The sequence below is a fragment of the Mastigoproctus giganteus genome, chromosome 5 (assembly GCF_048544385.1).
Source record: "Mastigoproctus giganteus isolate SK-2022 chromosome 5, ASM4854438v1, whole genome shotgun sequence".
NCBI classification, from domain to species: Eukaryota; Metazoa; Arthropoda; class Arachnida; order Uropygi; family Thelyphonidae; genus Mastigoproctus; species Mastigoproctus giganteus.
The window spans coordinates 125900547-125924478 of record NC_143579.1 but is presented as its reverse complement, the minus strand read 5'-3'; the positions used below and the strand labels follow the sequence as shown (position 1 = coordinate 125924478).

The window sequence follows — 23932 nt, the reverse complement described above, 5'->3', positions numbered from 1 at the left end:
TACCTTGCATTTGTCAATTTTAAACTTCTAACTGCCATTTCTCAGCTCATCGACCCAATTTTCCTAGATTTTGTTGCAGTAGCTCTCCCTGACGAACTGATCATCTGCGAACTTATACATTATGTCTTGATATACCTTCATCAATATCATTGATAAATACTGAAAAAAAAAAAATAAATAAATAAAAAAATCAAGCATGTTGGCTGTATGGTTAAGATTGTCCGGTATTCTTGTAGGTAAATGAACAATCTGTGCAAGGTCATTAGTAATTGCAAAAGCCTCAGCATCTCTACCATCTGGGTCAGTGTGACTAGAAAACGGAAGCCAGCTGGAGTTGTGAACATTAAAATCACCAATAAAAATTACCTCACTGTTGGGAAAGTTGGACTGGAGAAAGTCAAAGTTGCAAAGAGAGGAAGTCAAAGAACTCCAAGTGATTAGTGGAGTTGGGAGAACAGTAGAGAAAACAGATGAGTTTGACACAATGAGGTAGAGATGTTAAGCCAGAGAAGATCAAAGAGAGGAGATTCCAAATTGCCAAGTCTCTGACAGGGAATATCAGAACGGAAGTACCACCTTTGAGGCGAAAGGAATCATACAGTGAATAATTTTGGCATCTGAGATGAGTAGTAGTTGAATCAACCAATAACTGAGATTCTGTCAGAAAAAGTACATGGGATTTGGCAGACTGCAAGTGGAAATGGACATCGTTGAGATTAGAATTGAGACCACGTATATTTGTGAAATGAACTAGGAAGTGCTTGGGAAGTTTAGATCTTTTCGCAGATAAGCTTGCTCTATTAGTTTGACAATTCATGGTGTATTCAATAGTAAGAAAAAGTGGGTGGGACATGCTGTATGAAATATTTGGACGTGGCGTACACATGGTAAGAATATACCCAGGTCCTTGACATATTGTGGTCTCGACAATGCTCCCCGCATACACACTACTCGGACTCCCTCCAGTCACTATCTGGCAGAGTAGAGGTATCAAGATTATACACTAGCTGATCTGGAAGCCTTCTAGAAAAATTACCAATAGGTTTGGTCTGGTGTACTAACTCGTGGCCGACCTGCGAACACCGTTTTAGAGATGTACCCTCCAAATGTAAGGAATATTGGATCTCGCCAGGATGTTCATCATAACCTCAAAAGTCATCAATCATACTGCATGATGGAAGAGATAGGGAAGGGTTGACTGGAACTTAGCTCTAGAGACTAAACATGGGTTCCACCACTTCAAGCCTCTAATAAGCAAAGTGGTGGTATTGCACCGGTTAATGAGAGTCATCTACCACCTAGTACTGCCTGGTAACATAGAGGGGTGGCATTCCTCCATGGCCGCCTCTGTAGCCAGGTGGGCAGGAGCAGCAGTGCGTAGCACACGCTTCTTGCTTAGACCGGGATGCAAGCCTGTGATTACCAAATACTGAAGATACGGAAAGGTCAGGGAATGATCACCGCAAACCCCAGAGCAATATGGCCTTAGTTGCTAACGCTCCTAAAAACCAAATAACAACAGCATTCCTCTGTGTGGTGTGGGCGCTGCACCTCGACCCTCTGCTTATGTTGGTTCACACCTGGGTGGTCACTCACCATGTACTTGTGCATGGAGGTTATACCCAGGATTACTAACAGCCCCACCATCGTGAAGGTGCAAGCAGAGGATTTGGCTGTCATAGACTGTCCGGACTTCGCCGAAATTGGGTCCACTTGACTTGAGTGTCACCCGAATATCAGTTCCATCAGCGTTTTAGACTCCCAGGTAGTAAGTACAGCTTGTCTGGCGTATCTGAGAGAATGTCTGTGACAACCTCAAGGACCACATCCTTCTTTATTGGATGACATGATTTTTGACTCATTTCCTTCAACCTTCTCCTTACATTTCTAACCACTCAGTACCATTTGACAAGACCCTCAACCTTATCATATTTGCTCTTGGAGTTTATACCTTTTTTTTTTTTTTTTCCACTACATACTTTTCCCACTCCATTCTCTTTAATTCTGCTAAAGTGTTGCTTTATGTATATTAATAATTTCAGCAATTTTTTTTTTTTTTTATGTGAACCCCAAACACGAGAGGTATTAGAACCTATAGTACTTAGTACCGTGCTTGGGTTAGGGTTGAAGGAGAAGTATGGGGGGAGGGGGATGCCGGAAACTTTGCTCAAGAGACTAAACATGGGTTTCACCACTTCAAGCCTCCAATAAGCAAAGTGGTGGTATTTCACCAGTTAATGAAAGCCATCTACCACCTATTATTTCATATCATTCAGATTTTTAATTTAATAGCCTTCTTAGGAGTTATATCAGTTTTTAACCCCTTCTTCAGTATTTTGAAATAGCTAAATCACTTAGTGGCAAAATTATAGGAATGTTCTTGGAAGCAGAATCATTCCTTGTTGTGATTTTAGTAACTACTTTGGACTACCATATGTGCATTGATTCATTTGTGGCATATGACTGATATATTGCAGCTCTTCTCACCCATCCCCCTTAATGGTGGTCTAGGGACTTAACAGTCCAATTATTACCAATTAGTTAAAAGCAATTGCTGTTATTTTATCCATTAATAGTATATGCTTTATTATTATTTTTTTTTTTTCGCCCAAGAATATGAATGAAGTTCATAGTGCACACAGCTTTTTTGTTCACAAATAATAATATTTTTAAGCCAAAGATGCAAAAATAGCACGAAAGGCTAGTTGCTCTTAATTTGTCCGACTTTCCGCTTGCACACACACAAAAGCAGTATAAATCTTAATGTAGTGAATGTGCTTTTAATCAAGACTTTTCCAATACCTCTTTGGGCAAAAATACAAATTGAGGGAAAGGAAACATATTCTCGGTTAACAGTGTGGTTGTTGAGGTGTTAGTGGTTACATGAGTGGAAACATTGTAATGTCAGCAACAGCAGAACTGCTCATACCTGTGGAATCCAAATGTGTCCTACTAGCTGGCCACATTATAGATTCCCTTAATGTAGCTTAACATATATGTAACATTGAGTTAGCAACATATTATATTGGGATAAGGATGCTCCCTCATTAGTTTAAAAACATTACTGTGAATGGGATAAAGCAGTTCACTTCATATCAAGAGATATATAGATAGATATTCCCTTTGATGTGTATGCTACAGAGAAAAATAAATGCTACTTAAATATTTATCGGTGTCTAATTAAAAATTAAACCCTCATACTCTTTCAAATTTTACATACAAATATGTACTTAGCAGCATTTATTAGTATCTGTTTGTAGAAGATGATTAGATTACCTAAAAGTTTTCAAAGAGTAGTGAATTTCACTGTTGGCATTACAAAGTGTAGCAAAAGGACAGTGGAGCATTAGGTATCCAACTTTTTTAATTCTGCTGAAGGACGCTCAGATTTTTCAGATGTATGTCGTGTTTGTGACTGGATTGCCGTACTTATTACATGCAACTGTTTATTTATATTTTTTTTTCATTATTTAAAAAAATATATGTTTTTCATGTGAAACACATTTTTATATTTTAAAAAAATAAAAAAACATTCTGCTGAAAAAAAAAAAAATCAACATTTTTACAATCTGGATTAGTAAGAAAGCAATCCAGCACTAATATCAGCTATCACAATTATCTTTAAGAATCCGTACAAGAAAATATGTCATTTCACTCTTTATAAGGTGCTAGCATATCCTTTCATGTCCTCTGATCTGCTTTTGCAGCCAGAAGAATTTAAACTATATAGGTAATGCAATGTTCTCAATTCTCATAGAGCCAACTTGCCTTTCCAACAAGTTGCTCTGGTATTGCACTACTTCCAAACAGATGGCCTTGCCAAATTAATCAGCCATTTGTTTAAAAGATGAGACTGCCTGGTTTTCATCAGTTAGTAGACAGTCTCTAGTGGCAACAAGTAGTATACAAAATCAGTGTTTTCAATGTTATAATTTAGTTAAAGCTGTTTTGTGTGCATGTTGTCACTAGAAATCACCTGCTAACTGATGAGAGGAGGCAGTTAGTCCTGAAAGTTCATGTTTCAATTTCATCTTTTATTAAACAAATGACCAGTTAATTTTTTGGCAAGAATGCCTCTTTGAAAATAGCACATTGGTCTGCTGTGAGAATTAAAGCCATTGCATTATCAATGTAGGTTAAATCCTGCTGCTTGCAAAATGGGTAAAAGGACAAGATAGCTCTACAAACATGTTATAATATTTTTCGAGGCCATAACTTTTCTATCTCTTCTATTCAATGAACTTTGTAACTTAGAATAAAATGCTCTTTCAAATTGAATCTATATGGTTAAAAAAAAAAAAAAAGGACATTATTGAATCACAAACGAAACACAAATAACCATACAGTGTTGTGTAAACTGGAGTCAAATCTGATGTCACTTTTGAATAGCTGAGATTCAAGAGATTGAAAATGCCTGGTTTGGGTACAGCTGGAAAAAATTATGGTTAATCTCTCCATAATCAGCAACTCCCAGATGTGAAAAAATATAGATTTAATTCCACACAGCCAAGGTTTATTACCACAATTGTAACTAGCGATACGGCTTATCAGTTATGTGAATTAAGTAGGGAGAAAATAACAGGTAGTTCACTTTGCTTCCCACTGCATACTCAATGCTATAGTGAGTAACCATGATCCACCCGTTTATTTCTGTTACAGCTATAATGGCAGGAAAAAATAATTTAGTGATGTTTGTTTACTTTCAAGGAACTGACTGAATTTTTTCCCAGTACAGTATTAAATTTAAAATGTCATTTAAATTGATAAAGATTGCATATACTTCAATATGCATAGTGATTTCTTGCTTGACCAAATGAAAAGAATTTAATTAGTAAGTGAGACAGTAAACACAGTAACACAAAAAAAAGGCACAGATATTTAGGAGATACCATATATTAAATTTAGAAAATGCAGAACATATAGCTGCTTTCGACTACTGTATGTAGCCTTTTTCAACTAACTGAGCACCGGCAAGCAGAGTGGTTTATGGGTAGTTACGAACTGTGACGGGGGGGGGGAAAGACAGTTGAGATGGGTGACTGCCAAGCTCGTAGACTACGAGAGGCTCAAAGATTGGATGTGTGTGGGTTCCACAGTCCCTGTTGATGATATTCCAGGTGACATTGATGTGTGCTGATCTCAGCCAATGGCAGATCCTAAAATTGTGTGAGAAGCCTATGCTTTTTGCATCCTTGGGTGTGATATTGTGGCTCTCGTGCCAATAGTGAGCAGCTAGCACTGAATGGGTGAAGTCAGGTTTAGTGATGGTGGTCATTCACCTGGTCTTCCAAACGACTGATGGCCTCCCTGAAGTAGCTTGTGTCTCAGTCACAGTGCTGTATGTGGTAAATGATCCCGCTCTGCTTCAGAGGGGGGGGTTGTGGATTGGAGTTTCGTTCCGGGTGTTTGAACAGTGCGGATGTTATAACTATGAAGGATTCTGGCTATGCCGTGCACTAGAGCAGGGTAAAATGGGATGTGGGTGACACCTGTGAAACCGGAAGTGTGACGTTGTCGGGTGTCGCCTATAATTTCCAGTAGTTGAGTCTGCTCAGGGTAGCCACATTTTCTGAAGTCTGACTTAACCCGATGTATTTCTTTGCAAGTGCCTATAGAATTGGAGCAATGTGTCCAAGCTCTGTTCATTAGTGACCGGGTGATTCTATGAAGTTGTGCGGAGTGTGATAGGAACCGTAGTTGGTGTATTGTCCGGCACGTGAATTTCCAATATACTAATGTGACCTGTGAATCCTCTCTTTTTAACCACCCATCTAAAAATGATGGCATGATGTCTATAATGCCCAGTGAAAATGTTGAGGGTAGCCAAATTTTCTGAGGTCTGACTTGATCCATTGTATTTCTTTGTGCGTGCTGGTAGCAATGTGTCCAAGCCCTGTTATCCTATACAGAAAGTTTAGTCCTATCGCATAAGGTATGGTCACCTTCCAATCGACGGCAAACAGTCTATTGCACAAGAGATGGGGATACATGTGTATAAGGAGGTGACATCAAAGGATGTTATGTGGTCTTAGTCTTTGATGCTGTGGTTCTTTAAGCATTGTATGAGTTCTTGGCTGGATTGGATTGTGAAGTCCAGCCTACTGGTGGCTTGATGAGCTTTAAAATTAAGTGTGCCAGTTCATGGATGGTAGGTGCCTGTACCCGAAATGATGGGGTGCAAGGGGATGTCGCGTTTATGGATTTTTTGTAGCCCGTAGAAGAGGTCCCAGTTGCAGCCAGTGACATAGAGATTCCAATATTGCTCTGCTAATTTTGGCTTCAATCAATTCAGCTGATTTCAATCAGAATTGGTTGAGCCAATTCCTCAGAAGCAAGTTCACCTTGTTTTTGGGGAACATGGGAACATGGAACATGGGAACATTTTCAGGGAACATGGGTAGCCGATTTCGTATGTTGTGTGATCGCCAAGGTGATCCAGAGCTTTCCCTCGGCTGTCGATCCATGATGACCATCACATGCCCTTTCTTTGCAGGAACAATAATAATGTCAGGGTTGTTCCGGATTTGTTTTAGGTATTGGATCTACTCCTTAATGAGGTTATCTTTGTTTATTTTAAGAAGAGTACAAGCAGTTCCTGCTTTACGAGTTCCTGGTTTTTTTTTTTTTTTTTATATAATGTTAATTAAACATTCATGCAGTGCACGAATGTTTAACGTCTTTATGACGTTAATCCATTCCAGAGACACCATTGTATCGTGAAAATATCGTAATGTTAACCCAGTAACACATTCTTTTTAGTTATTTGTTCAAAGACCTCGGAAGTTGAAATTTTTGCTGTATAACTAAGCTGTTTATCTCTCTAAAAGGTCATTTTTATAATGTAAATTGTATTAGTTGCCAATTCAAATCATTAAAACACAGTACACTTTCATTATTGTATGTTCTGTTATAAGAATCACTTTTGAATCCTTGGTGATATTTTTCTAAAGCACATTTCTGGAGTTCACCACCACAAAACAATACGTACTTCCCAGTTTATTGGGTTTTTCTGTTTGTGCAAACAATTATAAATGGGCTAAACTTGATGCTATTGCATTTGCGAAAATACCAATAGCTGGAATTTGTGGATTTTTACATTATTAGGGTGAAATGTATGAAATCTTCACTGCAATCTTCAATCATATAAAAAACAAATTTTCAGAATCTTCTCTTCATTCCTTTTTATTTTTTTTTAAACTTTGTAAACTTGTTACTCCTCGCGCATTGTGCTAGTTGCAATCTCACTTGTGCGTATCATGTTAGTTAGTTGCAATTTGTGAGTGCCTAACAGCACTTATAAATGCTTCAAAAATGCACAAATGTTTATAAACACTATTGCGAAATTTGTAAAGAAAAGATATTATCTTGGAAACAAAGACTCCTTGTGTGACAAACCAATGAGTGCTGAGCCAATAATGAGTGATCAATGAGTGTGCATTTGGTTGATGATGAAGAATAAACATTCTTTAACATTTGTAAGTCATAAATAATTTCTTTAAATTATAATTTGCTTGATTTTACAGGCAATGTTTTCATTTCTTTGAATAAATCAATCATTGTTTAAACAAACTAATTAGCTAACTAATTTCATTGTTGAGAATGTAGCTTTTAACATTGTCTATGGGAAATATATTCTCGCTAGGAACGAATTGACTCGTAAAGTTGATTACTACCTGTAGTTTTTTTTTAATATTCTCCATTGCAAAACCTTTTTTTCTCTATGCAAATTCATTGATATAGGGAAGGAATTCTGTATAAGATTTAATGTTTGTCCACTTTCCTCATTGAAAACATATCAGATAGGTTTTTCCTTGTGCTCAAACTTGATGCCCCTCCCATGGTGTACAATGGTATAGCCTACTGGTGTCTTTTCATTAAAAAAAAAAATGTCAAGTTTACACGATGAGACCATAATAAAAGTTGTTTCATTTCTTTTTTTACTCTAGAAACATTCCTTTAAACAATTCATTTGTTCAGCAACAAAAGCTTTAAAATTAGTAGACATATTCAGCTTTACCATGCTCCTTATAAAAGATGACACAATTGTATAAGATTACATATTTAAAAAATTAACTTATCAGTACGTAAAATCTGTTATTAAAATTTTAAAAATATCGATTTCCTTATAAAAATTTTTTGTTTCTATATTAATCTAAACAAATATACTTAGTTTTGTAGTAAGTCTTTTTGCTATTTTTATTTTTTATATTATGTTGATTGTAAAGTTGATATCTAAGTAAAATAAAGTAGAAATTACAAACTTCTGTAGATTAGAGAAGTGCAACAGAACTTATTTGAATAAATAGTGAGTGTTTTAAAATAAATTGAAGTGATATTCATTATAATGAAGTTTTGTTACAATGAAATGATTTGTGTTCCGCCAAGAGGTTGTTGCAGCAGGATTTTATTATATTGAAGTAATGATAATATTTAGACCAAATGTTATGTAAATATATATTAACATTTTTTTTTTTATGTCAGAAGGGGATTACTGTACATTGATCTTAGAGAAAACAAATTGTTAGAATCATGTTAGAGTGATGTATTTATCAAGAAAATTATTAAAGGATAAAAAAAATACACAACTGGAAAATAGTTTCTTTTAGTGCTTTTTTTTTATTAAGACTTCTACCAATCTGAAATAATTTGTGACATGCATAAGCTGTAAAAAACTATGGGAAAATGCATATCAGTTCCTTTCTCTGCTGTTTAACAATCATGAGACAATTCCCATTTCACCATGTTAAAAACTAGTGCTATACACATACATGCATGGCAACTGACCTACATGAATGGTTCACACTTCCCTGTACAGAATCATTTGTGTATCAAAAGTTGTTTGCACACATCACGGCAGAACTGTTGTATTGTTCATTAAGTGATGGAACAATGTGCAAAAATAAAATTTGTTTCAAGTTGGAGAAAGTGTGACTGAAATATGAATTTGTAGAACAAGTGTAAGGTAAACAGCACTGTGGACCTCTCACAGTGTTCAAACTTCAAAAACAATCATCAAAGTTTGTACATCAGTTGTGCAAGATTGCTAAGTGATTTGTTCAATGATGAACAGCAACTTCAAATTAACAGAAAAATCTGTAATATGTTTGTTCCACATTGCTTGGCATCAAACAGTGTCTAAGCAATGTGGAACTATAGTCTAAGCATGCAAATATGATGGAACAATGATATAATATTCAAGCTGTTGATGATGATAATGCATTGCCCTTGCTCAGTTTCATAGTAACAGATAATAAGTTATGGTGTTTTTAATATGTTCCATAAAGAGTCGAAGTGTGAAATGATAATCAGCATCATCTCCAAGAGACAAGGCACCTCCGTAGCCAGGTGGGAAGGAGCAGCAGTGCATAGCACACGCTTCTTGATTAGACCAGGGTTCGAGCCAGTCACCACCAAATACGGAGGATGCGGAAAGGTCAGGGAATGACCACCGCATATCCCGGAGCAATATGGCCTTAGTTGCTAATGCTCCTAAAAACCAAATAACAACAACAAACCAAGAGACAAAAAATTTATTCCGACAATTATTCCAAGAATTTATGTTTGATAAAACTTTGCATAAATAGTAAAGAATGATAATTATATGATGTGAAAAAAGCAATAATTTAATTTAAGTAAGTATCATTCTTGGAAATAGTTATGTACTTTCATCCTCAGAGTATCTGAGATCTAGAGTTTCAAATCATCTTAGAAATTAATATAAGAAAAGAAACACTTGGCATCGGAATCCACTAATTAGTTTATTGAATGTCAAACAAAAACTTAATTACAAATGCAAACTGCCTCCTGGGCCACTTTATTGGTTAAACTAATTAGCTCTTAGGCAAGGTTTCTTATTCTTCTTTGGAATGCTTTATCTGGCCTAGACAAGTATGATTACAATAATTTTTTCTTACTCAGTGCCAGTGAGTTACTAGTCTTTGCTCATATATATATGTAGAACGTCAGTTATGCGGAATAAATTGAAAGGCTGCTTTTTTTTCTTTTTTATTAATTAATGGTAGTACAGTAAGCTCCGGTTATAGCGATCACGTTTGCAAATTGAATCTTGATTTTAAGAAGCAAAAGATCGAGTTTACTACCTTTTTATAACATATTGTACAAACAAAAAGCCCAATAAAAACTGAAAACTGTTTTTATTGTTTTATGGTTGTGACCTTCAGAAATGTACTGTAGAAAAATATCACAGAGACAACTGGATTTTCTCAAAAAGCATGAGTGAATTTCAGATTAGTTTAGCTCCAGATTCGGTAAGAATAATATCGGCCCAAAACTGTGCAATTTATTATTTTTCTCAGTTTTTTTATGGTAAAATGTGAATGAAAAGAAAACGTGTAGTTTTAACACTGCAACAAAAAACAGAAATTATTAATAGAATTAGAAAATATAAAAATTTAGGAAATTTCTCCAAAGAGTTTAATGTGGGGACTTCAACAATTTATGACATCAAGAAAAATTCCAATGATGTAGCAGGAAAAAGACAATGTCAAAACCTGAAAATGCCACGTTATAGTGTGCACTTTATTTGTGGTTTCTTCAGAAGCGAAGTTTAGGTAACCAATGTCTGGCTCAATGTTGTGTGAAAAAGCTTCGGATTTTAATTGAAAATTAAGAGGTAATGAAGATTTTAAGGCACGCACAGATTGGCTGAAAAACTTTAAACTGAGACACGGTATAAGTGAACTAGATATTCAAGGCGAGAAACTTTCTGCAGATGAATTGGCAGCATTGTCCTTTAAAAGTAAATTTGCTACGGTTATAGTAAATTAAGAGACATTTATAATGTTAATGAGACATGCTTATTATGGAAAGCATTACCGAGAAAAACCCTAGCCACTAAAAGAGAAATGCTGACACCAGGTTTTAAGATGAGAAAAGAGAGAGTTACAATTGCTATGTGTGCAAATGACACTGGGATGCACTGATTGTCCGTAAGTCGATAAAATCAGGAGCATTTAAAAATCTTTCTAATTTTCCTTTTTTGTATAAAAATGCCTGAATGGATGTTTCTGTTTTCTGAGATTGGCTTAGATATTTTTTTTTTATTTAATTTAATCGTAAGGTAAGATAGATTAAATTTATTTAATCTTACCAGAAAAATTATCCGGAAATTTTCCGGTTAGATTATTAGCATTAGTAGAGGCATACGATGCAAGAAAGCAAGCTTACGCAGCATCAACCAAAAAAAAAACCCCTCCCATATCATCTCTCCATTCTTTCCAAATGCCTGTCCAGCTCAGCCTTAAATTTATTTATGCTGTTAGCTTCCACAACAAAAGATGGAAGCCTGTTCCACCAATCAACTACCCGCTGTCTAAAGGCAAATTTCCGCACATCTATTCTACAACTATCTTTCCTCAATTTGAAATTGTGCCCCCTCAGGTTCTTATTCTGAGCAAGACGAAGAATCCCATCAGCATTCAGTTCCTCATTACAGGGGAATCAACAATTATTCATGCATTAAGAATCTGCAGATAAAGGAACCACTGGGTGGCAGTGATTACAGTGTACCGATGTGGCATTTACTTAAAGTTATTACAACCATCAGGGGTAAAGGAAAGGATTTTTGCTTCCATAAAGGTGACAACAGTGGTCTCAGACAGTTTATAAATTGTATATGGTGGGACAAACTGATCATGTTACCGGCAGCAAATTCTAAATGGGAAGCATTCATGGAAGCTACTAGGCTTTTCATACTGATTAAGAAATACTGTTCAAGGTTTAGGCCTAAATGGATGTCAGATGAACTAATTAGACTCATGGCAGAGAAGAAAAATGTATGAAATGCATATAAAGTATCAGGCGACACAGAAGTCTATCATTGATATAAGCTAGTATGTCACAAAGGAAGTTAGGCAAGTGAAGGCTGATTACGAGAAATCCTTGGCAAAGGATGCTAAGAAAAATAGCAAAGACTTCTTTAGTTATATAAACTGTAGAAGGAAGTGCATGAATCAGATTGGTCCACTTGATATTGATGGTTCAACTGTTGATGATCCTGCTCAGATAGCTGGTAATCTGAATGAGTATTTTGCATCTACATTCACACGAGGAGTTATTAGGGGAAGAAAATGCCAGAAGTTTATCAAACTCTAACAGGGAGCTTAATGATTTTGTAATAACAGAGCAAAGTGGAGGAGAAATTGTTGAAGTTAAATATAAGAAAGGCACCTAGGATGGATGGGATTTATCCAGTTATATTAAAGGAGATGGCAAAGAAAGTTAGCAAACCATTAGCCATAATTATGAGAGTGACCTTGGACTCAGAGGAAGTTGTAACAGACTGGAGATGTGCTAATGTAGCCCCAATTCACAAAGGGAAATCTAAGGGTGACAAGAGTAATTACAGATCAGTTATTTTAATTTCTGTTCTGGGGAAAATAATGGAGTCCTATTTAAAGATGCATTGCAGGATCATCTATGCAAGAGTGCAGTAATAGTTCAGATACAGCATGGGTTTGTTAAGGGAAAGTCTTGTCTGACAAATTTGACTGGATCCTACAATGTGGTTACAAAGGAACTGGATGCAAAAAATAATTCTGATATCATATACTTGGATTTCAGGAAAGCTTTTGACACTGTTGTGTATGGAAGACTACTGTAGAAATTGGAGTGGTACAGTATTAAGAGTAAGTTGCTACAATGGATAAAAGGGTGGTTGAGTGGGAGAAATCCGTGATAATCAGTGTATGCTGCTCTTCGTGGACTTAGTTATTAGTGGAGTCCCCCAGGGTTCGATGTGGGCCCACTGTTGTTTTTGTATATTTATCAATGATATTGATGAAGGTATATCAAGCTTAGTGTCGAAGTTTGCTGATGATACAAAGTTGGCAGGGTTGTTAATGAGTAATGGCAATGTGCTACTGCAACAGGATCTAGAAATTTTGGGTAGATTGGCTGAATAGTGGCAACTGAAGTTTAACTTTGACAAAAGCAAAGTACTGCATATGGGTAGAAGTAACCCCAGAGAAACATATCAACTGTGTGGTACTGTACTTAGGGTGGTAAAAAATGAATAAGACCTGGGAGTAATTGTGCAGTCAGATATGAAATTTTTTGAGCAGTGCAGACCAGCTGCCGTTGTAGGTCATGGGGCACTGTCAATGATTTACAGGAATAGAAAAGAAGATAATTATCCCTTTGTATGGTCAGTTAAAATCCTCAAATAAGTAATGCTTAACTAATACAGCAGACTATTAGTAAAGAATTATTATAACGCTAATAGTGAAGCGTTACTTATTCGAGGTAGTGAAATACATGGTAACTCGAAGGTTGTCACAATATGATATGAGATACAATTAAATCCACGGCTTTAAACTACTTATGTAATTATGTAGTTTTTAATTGTAAGTTCACTATGGTATATTTACACCGATATTTTATAGTGTGTTTTAAACTCATAATGCCTTGAGCATTTATATTTTATTGAAGCTTCAAACTTCACATGTGTACTCTTCTTAGACATTTCCTATACAAAAAGGATACTACCCACAAATGCTGCATAATTGAAAAATTAATGATAAATATCATGATACTGGGTCCTCTGTAACCACAGACTTTTATTTGAAAAAGAAGCTCATAATGGATTAATATGAACTGTATTCTGCCAGACATAGTAGAATCTTCTATTGGTGAAAGGGGGCTTCAATATCTGTGCAGCAGGATCACCGGGTTATAACCAAGTATGTGAATTTTTGTTATTGCTGTACATAAGCCATTTTTTGTCAACATGTCAACTGCTCCAATAATGGTGACACAAGAGCAGCAGCAAGCAAATTAACAGTCACTGGGGTTATTTTCAGCTGCGATAGATGAGTTTGTGCAACTCATTCGCTCAATTTGATATCTTTTACAGTTAATAAATGGTTTTATTACTCACATCAGCAGGTCTGATTTAAATTTGACCCCTTCAGTTCACTGTCATCATTGGCAGTCAGTTGTTTCTCATGGGTCTTCAAATGACTCATCTTTTGAAACATTTTTGGACTGTGGGTTTAATCACTGCACCTCCTCAAATGCTGATCATATCTTACAGGATGCTTTGTTTAGCCTCTGTGCCTAGTTTATGCTCAAATAACTAATTGGAGCAGCCTTTTTTTTTTGGTCGCTTTACACTAACTAGACTTCACCTAACTCAGTTTACTTGCACTTCTGCAGTGTTAATGGATATTTGCCATCTAAAATAACTTCCATATAAATTTTATTTCAGCGTTAACCTGGATGACTAGAAAGTCGTCATCCATATGGTCGAAGAACCAAGTGCTATTAGGTTTGGTTCCTATCCACAAGTTCCAGTGTATGTCTATAATTAACCCCTTTGTGGATTATCCCGAGATATCTCGTTTTTAGTTATTTGGAACTACACGAAATATGTCGGGATACAATAATACCTCAAATTTTAGGACAAATGTATTTTCTTGGGCATTTATCTGGCTAATTTTGCATTAACCAGATAAATCCCGAGATTTCTTGGGATTTTCTTACATCTGGCAGCAGAAGACTGGCTTTCATTTTACTTATATTTACTTATTGTACGGTGATGTCAGAACTGTAGCGTGCATTCTTGTGTGTCACCAGTAAGCAAAATAAAATTTGACGTCTTAAATGCTGAATACTGATAAGCGTTAACCAATTAGAACACTATCGAAAAATATTTCGGCACCCTCTTGAACTGCCACCTGTAAGCGATGCTTACCTCACCTATCCACTTGTGGCAGCTGTGTGCCAAAATGTAGTTAGTTCAAGGTTAATGCTTGTGCATTCCACTTGATTTTTTAAATTTATTTATATAATGAGTAATAAATATTGTTTTTCTGTTCCTTTCTTTTAACTCAAGTGCTAATTCATTAAAAAAATCTGTATAATTTGCAAACTTTTTGGCATACACAAGATAACTCGGGATAGCCCAAAAGGTTTATTTACTCCCATGTATTTTCTACTAAAAAAATTATAAAAAACACAAAAAACTATACAATGAGTATTCGTGTGATGCATACTTTTAATCTGTAAAATAAAAAAAGTTGATCCATTATGGCACATTTTCAGGTAAAAAATGTTCCGGCAAGGGGTTAAAGTCCTTGTAATCTTCAAATTAACAAGATTTTTATTTTCTCAAGGAGTTTCATTAAATGAAAAATATGCTGAATAACCAGATATACTTCATTGGGACCTAAAAAGTTTTTTTCTTCTTTTTTTTAATTATATTCATAAAACAGATTCATTAAAAACATTCATTATTTATACATATTGTTATTAAGCAAATAACAAAGGAAATTTCCTTTTTATATTACAATTAAAATTACAGAAGTTCTAACGACGTATGAAACATTCCAGAAACTTCCCACAAGGATGCTGCAAGTTGACGAGCTTGTTCTAAGATTGTACTGAATGATGTTGTCGGTGTATGAATACAGTACATTTCAAAGCACTGAATGTGATCCTGTGCTGATGGAAAACACTCTTGAATCAACTGGCTATATAAAAGAAAATTATATGGTAAATGACTGAGAGTTATACCTTGCTGTATTCTGGATTTCTTGTTATAGAGCCTAACTTTCAGTACTCCTCCACACCTCTAAGATTAAGTTAAAATAAGACAACTTTCTCATACTAAAGGGAAATGTTCAGGAAAACTAAAGCAGTTTTCCTGAACATCTATTTGGTTTAACATGTAAATTTTAATTTTTAGCATGTACAGAGTGGTGGACAAAAAAACTGCATAACTTGTGAATTTTGCAAATAGTCAGTCCTCGTATAGCATGATAGTTGTGTTCCTAGAAACCCTTGTGCAATGCAAAATCATGCAATATAAACAACAGGCCCTTATGGGAAAAATAGGGTTAGGTGCCGACTACCCAGATTTGTAACATTTGTAACCAAAGCATTACCAAACACAATAAATAATCATAATAAAATATTGCTAATGCTTTTGCTTCTATCGTAAGCAAACTTGTTTTTTGTTTGATTTTCTATCCAAACAGATGACAGCCGTTCCATCTCTTCCAATTCTTTGTGTCTTAATCTAATGGATTTTAATTACACTTTGAGTTGTTCCTGCTATGAAAGTTGTTTTTATTTTCTCTGCATTCTTTGTAATTCTCGGTGTTGCCTCATTTAGGCCTGTAGCACGTGCAATATCACATGGTCTTTCATTTTGCTCAAAGCATTTCACAATTTCATATTTTTTCTCTATCGACAGAGGCGGATTGGCCGTAAGCCTTACCAGGGAAACCCCGGTGGGCCAGAGGCCGGTGTGATTTTGGCCATAAACCATAGTATGAGGCCACTATAAATTTTCCCGGGGTAAGAATTTTTGACCCAGTCCGCCGCTGTTTATCGATATTGCTTTTCTTTTTCTCTCTGAATCTGTAGTGTCTTCACCAGGACGCTTCCTTTTCACACCTTTTAAGTATTTTACTCATTTTTAGGGAATAAAGCACAATTACAAAACGAGGAGGCACGCTTGATACACATAAACAAAGCTGCACGCGTGTAGCAACTGAATAAACAACGCCGTAAAGGCAGAGATACACTATGAACACCTCACATTTTACTAAAGCACGTTTCTAGAGGTTACTACCATAAAACAATAAAAACAATTTCCAGTTGCGTTTCTCTAGTGGAATCTGTTATAAACTGGTAGTAAACTCGATCTAATTGCATTTGCGATTATACCGATAGCTGGAATTGTGTTGGTTTTTACGTTATTATGGTGAAACGTGTTCTCCCTTCACTGATATAAAAAACAAATACATTTTCAGAATCTTCTCTTCATTCCTATCGTGTTGGGGTGATTCTGCGTTCGACTGCCATTTCTTGTAAACACAAAAGGCGAATCGTGCATAAGCGAATTCGGTTCGTGTTATATAAGATATCGTTCCCCTATTTATAAATCATGTATGATCGAATTCGTGTAGTGTAAACACGTGTTATACGAGGACTGACTGTAATGTGTTTTGCACTGCATTGTGCATTGCAGAAATGTTCGAAATGCATTTGTTAGATTATATATATATATCTCTGTGAATGAAATCTCATAAAAAGACTTCACCAGATATACCTAATTGCCATAAATATCTTCCCAAAGGATAAATACATAATTAATGGATGAAAAATCATGGAAATGGCAATCATGACAACCAAACATACATTTTATTACATTTACGTGTACAAACTAAAATGACATATTAATGTAATAGTATTATGTACTGTAAATCAGCAAAATAAGTCTTGTTCCTCCTCGAGCTGCAATTACAGCCTTGCAACGATCTTGCATAGATTTAATCAACTTATGGATATACGGTTGTCCAACTTCGTGGTACCACACCCTTACAATACTCTCTTGCAGCTGAATCCTACTTGTCTTCTGAGCAAATTTTAGACAACATTATGTACCAGCAATTTTCAATAGGGTTTAAATCTCAACTGCTGCCGGGCCAGTCCAACACTATAATGCCAGCATTTCTGAAGTATTTCTGCGCCTTAAGGGAGAAAAAAAGAGGGAAAACATTTGTGTAAATTATGTTTTAAGCCTTGTGAGAGAAGAAGACAAACTGATCATTAAATCTAAATAGCATAAAAGTTAGCAATTTTGCTGTGTGGCAAGGTGCTGAGTTCTGTTCAAAAATGCAGTTTTGAACATCTGTGTGGTGATCCCTAATAATAGGTTTCGGGCACTCCTCCAAGATAGTATAGGTTTCTGCATTCACTGTTCCGTTAATAAACTTAATTTGGCCCACCCCTTGGCTTTTTATGCATCCCCAGACCATCTGAGCAGCGGGGAAATTTACAGTCGGTGTTATGCAGTCGGGATGATATGCCTCCGATTTTCGTCTTCTGACATATCGTTTCCCATCCGAGCCATGCAGGTTGCATTTCGATTCGTCAGAAAAGATGACGGTATCCCATTACTCTTTTGTCCATGAAACATGCGTTTTAGCCCAAGCAAGGCGCTTCTTCCTCATTTATTAGGTCAACAAAGGTTTCTTCTTGGGCCAATAAACATGCAGACTATATTCTGAAAGCTGTCTTTGGAAGTTTGTGCACTTGTTTCAACACCAGAGGCCATCTCACAGTCCAGTTTTAGATCAGGAGCACTAGAATGGCAATTACAAAGGTATAGCCATTTGAAATATCGATCTTGGGAAGGCGTAGTCACTCTCTTATGGCCTGATCCAGGTCTTCTCTTCACATCACCGGTTTCACTCACTTTTAATTTCAGCACCCGGGATACTGTTGACTGGTGGTAGCCTATTTTATCAGTGTTTGAAAGCCCTTCCTGGGACATAGCAACAGCTACACTTTTTTTTTCTTGGTGTCAGCTGAACATATGGAGCCATGCTTGTACCTCCACAAAACAGGAAACTAATGAGCATGTATACCCATCCAACACCATATTTATAGAAACGGCTGATGCAGTACCTTGCAATTAATGTCTAATGCAATAGAAGCATTATCTGATGCAATACCTTTGCTTTTGGACAAACAAAATGACTGTACTCAAACAATATATTATACGTTTCACTACATGTTACTTTTTTTAAGGTGATGCAGTTTTTTTGGCCACCTCCATAAATTACATGATTTGGAACTGCTAATAATGTTTTAATTCATACTAAAAAGAATGTTTATTCAGTAAATACTAGTAATCTACAGCATAGTTTTCAGAATGGCTTTCTCATAAATATAGAATAAGACCTTTCATATAGAATTACACCTTTTACCTTTCTAATAAAAGATAAGGGTTTGGTGAAAACTTTAGTGTGTCCACCAGGAACAAGGCTGTAGTTCCTTGGATGGTATTGTAGGTATGGGCTGCCTACTCTGATATTCTAGTGCACATTTCCTTTTTGTTCATTTATCAAATTTATGTATAGACCAATAAAAATTTATATGTGAATTATTACTTTTTACACAAAGAGAATAAAAATTTTCATTTTATTAATGCTTCACAATACATTTCTTCACAATACTGATTTAGTGATATTTAATTCCATTAAAACCAGGATGATAAAGTAAGATAAATTGAATGCAGCCAAAATAATTGTGGTATAAAGTACAGAGTGGTTATAATTAAAGTACTCCATTAGATGGATTCATATATGGATATATTCATCCTAGCTACATTTCCCCCTTCCCCTCCACTGTGTGTGTGTGTGTGTGTGTGTGTGTGACAGAGAAAAATGAGATGATGTATTTAAAGTACAGAAAATAAAAGCACAAAAAGTGAAATGAAAAGAACAATATCAGGGTGCATTTGGCAATCTGTCTTCTCCCATTGCATTTGTATACACCCTATCCTCTTGGAGAAATGGTACATACAGCAAGAATATAACCAGCTCTTTTACATAACGTGTCCTCGAAAATGCCTCCCACAGACACCTCTTTCTTAATTAATACATGTCTCCTGCCTCCTCTACTTCTACGTGATCTACTGCTTCATCTACTGAATGCACCAAACTTTTTGGTGAAAAGGTGTCAACTTCCTCATTTTTTTGCAAATATGTGTAGTCTCAGTTCTCTATGAAATTCATTTCCACCTACAATTTGCAAGCCATCCAAACTTTTTCTGACAGTCATTTCAATTTCTGTTTACTCAACCAATACTCTTCTCACTTGTCCTAACTAAAGCAATTACTCTTAACATTTTAAGGCTTTTGATCGTATTTGGCATAAGTCTTCTATACAAGCTCCCATCCTATGCATTGCCAACTGTTTTTTGCAAAAGGGTATCCAAGATTCACTTTAAGTGATGATCGACAGCACTGTTTTCTAACTCGTTCACTAATGCTGGTGCTCCCTAAAGTTCAGTTCTTTCTCCTTGCATATTAATGACCTTTTTCTGCTGAATGGAAATCCAAACCATAGTTTTTCAGAAAGCACACTACATTCCATGTTCCAGTTTCTGAAACTTCGACCTGCACAAACAGCCTCAAATTATAGTAACAGTAAAATCATTCCCCGATTTGCGTGGTGGTTACATTCTAGGAAAACACGGCACAGTCCAAATCCGCGCAATGCGAAATGTAGTTTATATGACATAATGAAGATTCTGTACCTGTACACAAAAAAAAATTAGAAATTAATCTTGCTAATAGAGAAGCAATGAATTTAGATTTTTAATCTAAATTCATGGCTTCTCCATCACTGTTTTCCTATGATAAACTTGCAACAGTATCTGGCACTTTTTGAAAAAAATGAGTTAAAATTGTTTGCTTAGAAGAATGCTCTATAAATTTCTTTATAAGGAACTAAAGCTAATGATAAAGTTCTGCAAAAATTTAAACTCCTCTCCAAATTAGAATCCATATCCAGAGCTTCTTGGCTAAGCTGATTTTCAAGTTTTAAAAACTCAGCTAGTCTCTTCGCGGTCAAATTTTTGTGTGCATCTTCTTCGTTATTATCATTTTTTTTCATCTTCTTCTTCACATTGCAAAAAAATATCATCCACCGATAATTGTTCTCTATGAGATTCAAGGATTTCTGTGGTATCTGCTGGTTTCAGTTCTTAAAATCCCTCTCTGCTAATCATTTTGCCAATTCTCACAATGTCAACTTCCTCCGGCATTTCAATCATGGCTTCTTTAGTGCAGCTTTGTGGCCACAGCTTTTTCCACACAGCATTCATTGTTGAGTTCTTAACTTCACCCCATGAGAATTCAGTATTTTTTACAGCATCAAGAATGTTATAATTCTACCAATAATCTCGAATTGAAAGACTGCCTATTCCATTAGTAGCTTCTACCAACTGTAAAAAATACCTTCTTAGGTAATCAAGTTTAAAGGATGCTATAACACCTTGGTCCATCGGCTGAATTAACAAACTTGTATTCACTGGAAGAAAGGTAACTTTCAACATTTGACTGCAGATCAGACAAATCTGCAGGACGACTGGGTGCACTGTCAAGAATGAGCACGATTTTGAATGCTCTGTTCTTCTTCAGGCAATATCTTTTTGTTTCGATACAAAAGCAATTTAAAAACCTATCCTCAAAGATTTTAACTGTTGTTCAGCTTTTTTGCTCGATTTCCAATAAACTGGTAAGGAGCTTTTTGATATTCTTTTAAAAGCACAAGGATTTTCTGATGTATAAATTAGCAGCAGTTTACACTTAAAATCACACTCTGCATTGTCACATAACAAAAGTGTTAACCTATCTTTTGCAGCTTTGAAAGCTGGGGGCGGTTTTCTCTTCTTCTGAAATGAATGTTCGGCTTGGCATATGCTTCCAAAATAAGCCGATCTCATCAGCATTAAACACTTGCCTTGTTAGATAGCCCTCAGTCGCAATAACATCCTTGAAAGTTTTTGGATATAAATTGGAATTCATTTTGATGCCAAAAAGACCAAAAACTGGTTCTTGGGACACTTACTCTCTGATCTTGGCAAAACAGGAGTGATACAGGATAAATAGGTTTTCAATAAAAACAGGGGGGGTAACTTCTAAGACTGAGGCTATAAAGTTCTTTAAAAATACCAGAACTCCAAGTGCTCTTGTTTTAGGAAAGTAACTTAAATAGACATTTCCAATTTAATTAAATGGTCCAAAGAGTACCTTTTCTTGGGAAGCTGCACTGAATGTTGGAGATGAGATCAATTCTTCTAAATAGCATATAAGACAAGCATTGACCATTCAGAAATTGCAAGAAATAATTCTGTTCCATCATCATGAGTATGCAACAAGAGAATCCTTTCGATGCACTTGGTTGAAGGCAACAAGAGAGTTGCCTTCAACCAAGTGCATCGAAACTGCTCTTCAAGAAAGATGCCAATTTCATATAGAAAAAGCAAGATTTAGTGAAACGTGTTCAATCATTTCATAATTAATATCATCTGGGGCAACAGGGCTTGTTTTGGTCTTTAACTCTTAAAGCTTAAAATAGCTTTAAGTGATAAAGTTGCTTTTTTCTCTTGTATAGTAAATGTCCCATTGTAATTCTGCCTATTGAAGTTAAGTGTCTGCTTTTCGTTTTTCTCATTCAAAACCAGGAACTCAGGAAGTAAGATGATGATACAAAGATGTTAGAAATTGCTTCCACAATAGCACATCCATTATATTCTAGGATCAGCGAAGTGCGACATACTTTCCCTTCACTTTTCAGACTTTGTCCCAGGCTGCTTTAGGCCTGGTGGGCTGCATAATACATGATGGAAAAAGGATCCAAGCATCCCTGTGACTTTGAACATAACATTCGTTTGGCACATGCATGTTTAAAAGCTGGAAGATTGGTTGTAGTAGGAATAGTCCCAAACTTTATTTTAAGCTTTTTTGCTGGTGTGCATTCTGTATTCCATCACAGTTTTTGAAATTGTGGAAACTGGATAGATGTTTTTTGAATTGCAATTACAGCCGCATAGATAGTATTTATTATGATTCACGTTACACCATCACTGATAAACTCCTGACTGACTTTAGTAATGTCAAACACTAACAGATGTTTAAAGGCATTCCAGTCAGCTTGATCAATCTTCTACCGTGATAGCCAAAAAGGAAGACATGTTCTCCCATTAAGTGTGACAATTATCACATGGAAGAGATCATTTCCATACAGGGTTCTCTTCCACCTCCAAAGTGAAGAGAAGCAAATAGAAAAATCAATGGCAGAAAATGTCCAAGTAGAGGTAGACATGTGGAAAAGGAGTTAGCTCCTACACTTAGAAGGGAGAGGTCACTGTTAGTGAACATAAACTATATGGCATTGCCACTCTCATTAATGAAAGTCTAACCCTCAAGGTGTTATTTCCAATGAAACCCCAAGAAGTAAGATGGCAGGGTGTATAATGGCATCAAGGTCTGTCTCAGGAGTGCCTATCTTAGATGGCAAATTGATGGAGACTATAGGCCAAATAGATGGTGTGGTTGCCCATGAGGGCAGATTATCTCCCAATTCTGTTTTTACAGATGATAATAATATTATGCAAGGAAAGTTTGTCATTTGCCTTTAGGTATGTATTCTGCAGCATTCTGGTTCAATGCTTTTGCAAGAGGGCTTTAATGTCATCAGTATTTTGCCAGAATTTACAAATTCTACTATAGGAATGTGATCATTATTTGGGCTTGGTGGATCTATCAGGTCCAAATAGTGGATTTTTTTTTTTTTTTTTTTGGAGGGGGGAGTGAGGAGTATTGATCTCCAAGTTTGGAAATTTATAGCTGAAATCAACACTTACTTCTCGGCTGAGCTGTAAATCACAACAAACCTCAAAAACTGATTCCATGTATATAAACTAATCTCAACACAAGCGGAAAACAAAACTGCATACTAAACTATAAACAGAAACCAAGTATCGCTGCTAATAGTCCCAAGTTCAAATAGTGTGCTGACAGAATTGAGCAGTTGTTTTACAAGCTTTTCAAGTATTGATTTTTAAGAATGACTAACCGCTAATATATTATGGCACAGCACATGGGTGCTTTTTGAATGCTTATATGTTATGAGTAGGTACAAGTTTTCCACCTTTTTTTGACATTATTCTTTCTGCATGAATGACTTTTTGTTATTTTATTTCTTTCAGTGATTTTTTTCCTCTGATATGTTAAGTAGGTTCCAATCTGTGATGATTCCCTTTAAAGTGTTCAGAGCAAAATGAAGGGTGACTTGGATGGGAATTCCATTAAAGGATGAAAGTTTAAGTAGAGCTTCTGTGCACTTCTGAGTCACTATGTCTAGGAGTAACCCTCCATATTGTAATCTTTTAAGTGAACCAGTAGCATTTTCTAAGCAGTGAAACTTCCCTTTAACGGCCAGCCATGGGGAACAAAAATGTGTCCGTTAGAGAGAAGTGTCAGCTAACGAAGTCTGAGGGAGAAAAAAAAAAAGAAAGAAATATCGTTAAACGTTTAATGTAAAATTAAATTAAAATATATACAGATTTTGAACAATATTTTTGTAAATAATATACAATTACATACAC

General features: G+C 35.9%; 1 protein-coding gene across 1 annotated transcript in view; it reads right to left on the bottom strand.

The window, feature by feature from the left end:
• Positions 1–15316: 15316 nt before the first annotated feature.
• Positions 15317–23932, bottom strand: part of HPS1 (Hermansky-Pudlak syndrome 1 protein) — a 455504-nt gene continuing 446888 nt past the window's right edge. Inside the window, exon 17 of the mRNA XM_090374645.1 lies at positions 15317–15491. Within this exon, the coding sequence (XP_090230771.1) occupies positions 15317–15491 (175 nt within the window). The remainder of the gene's footprint in view (positions 15492–23932) is intronic.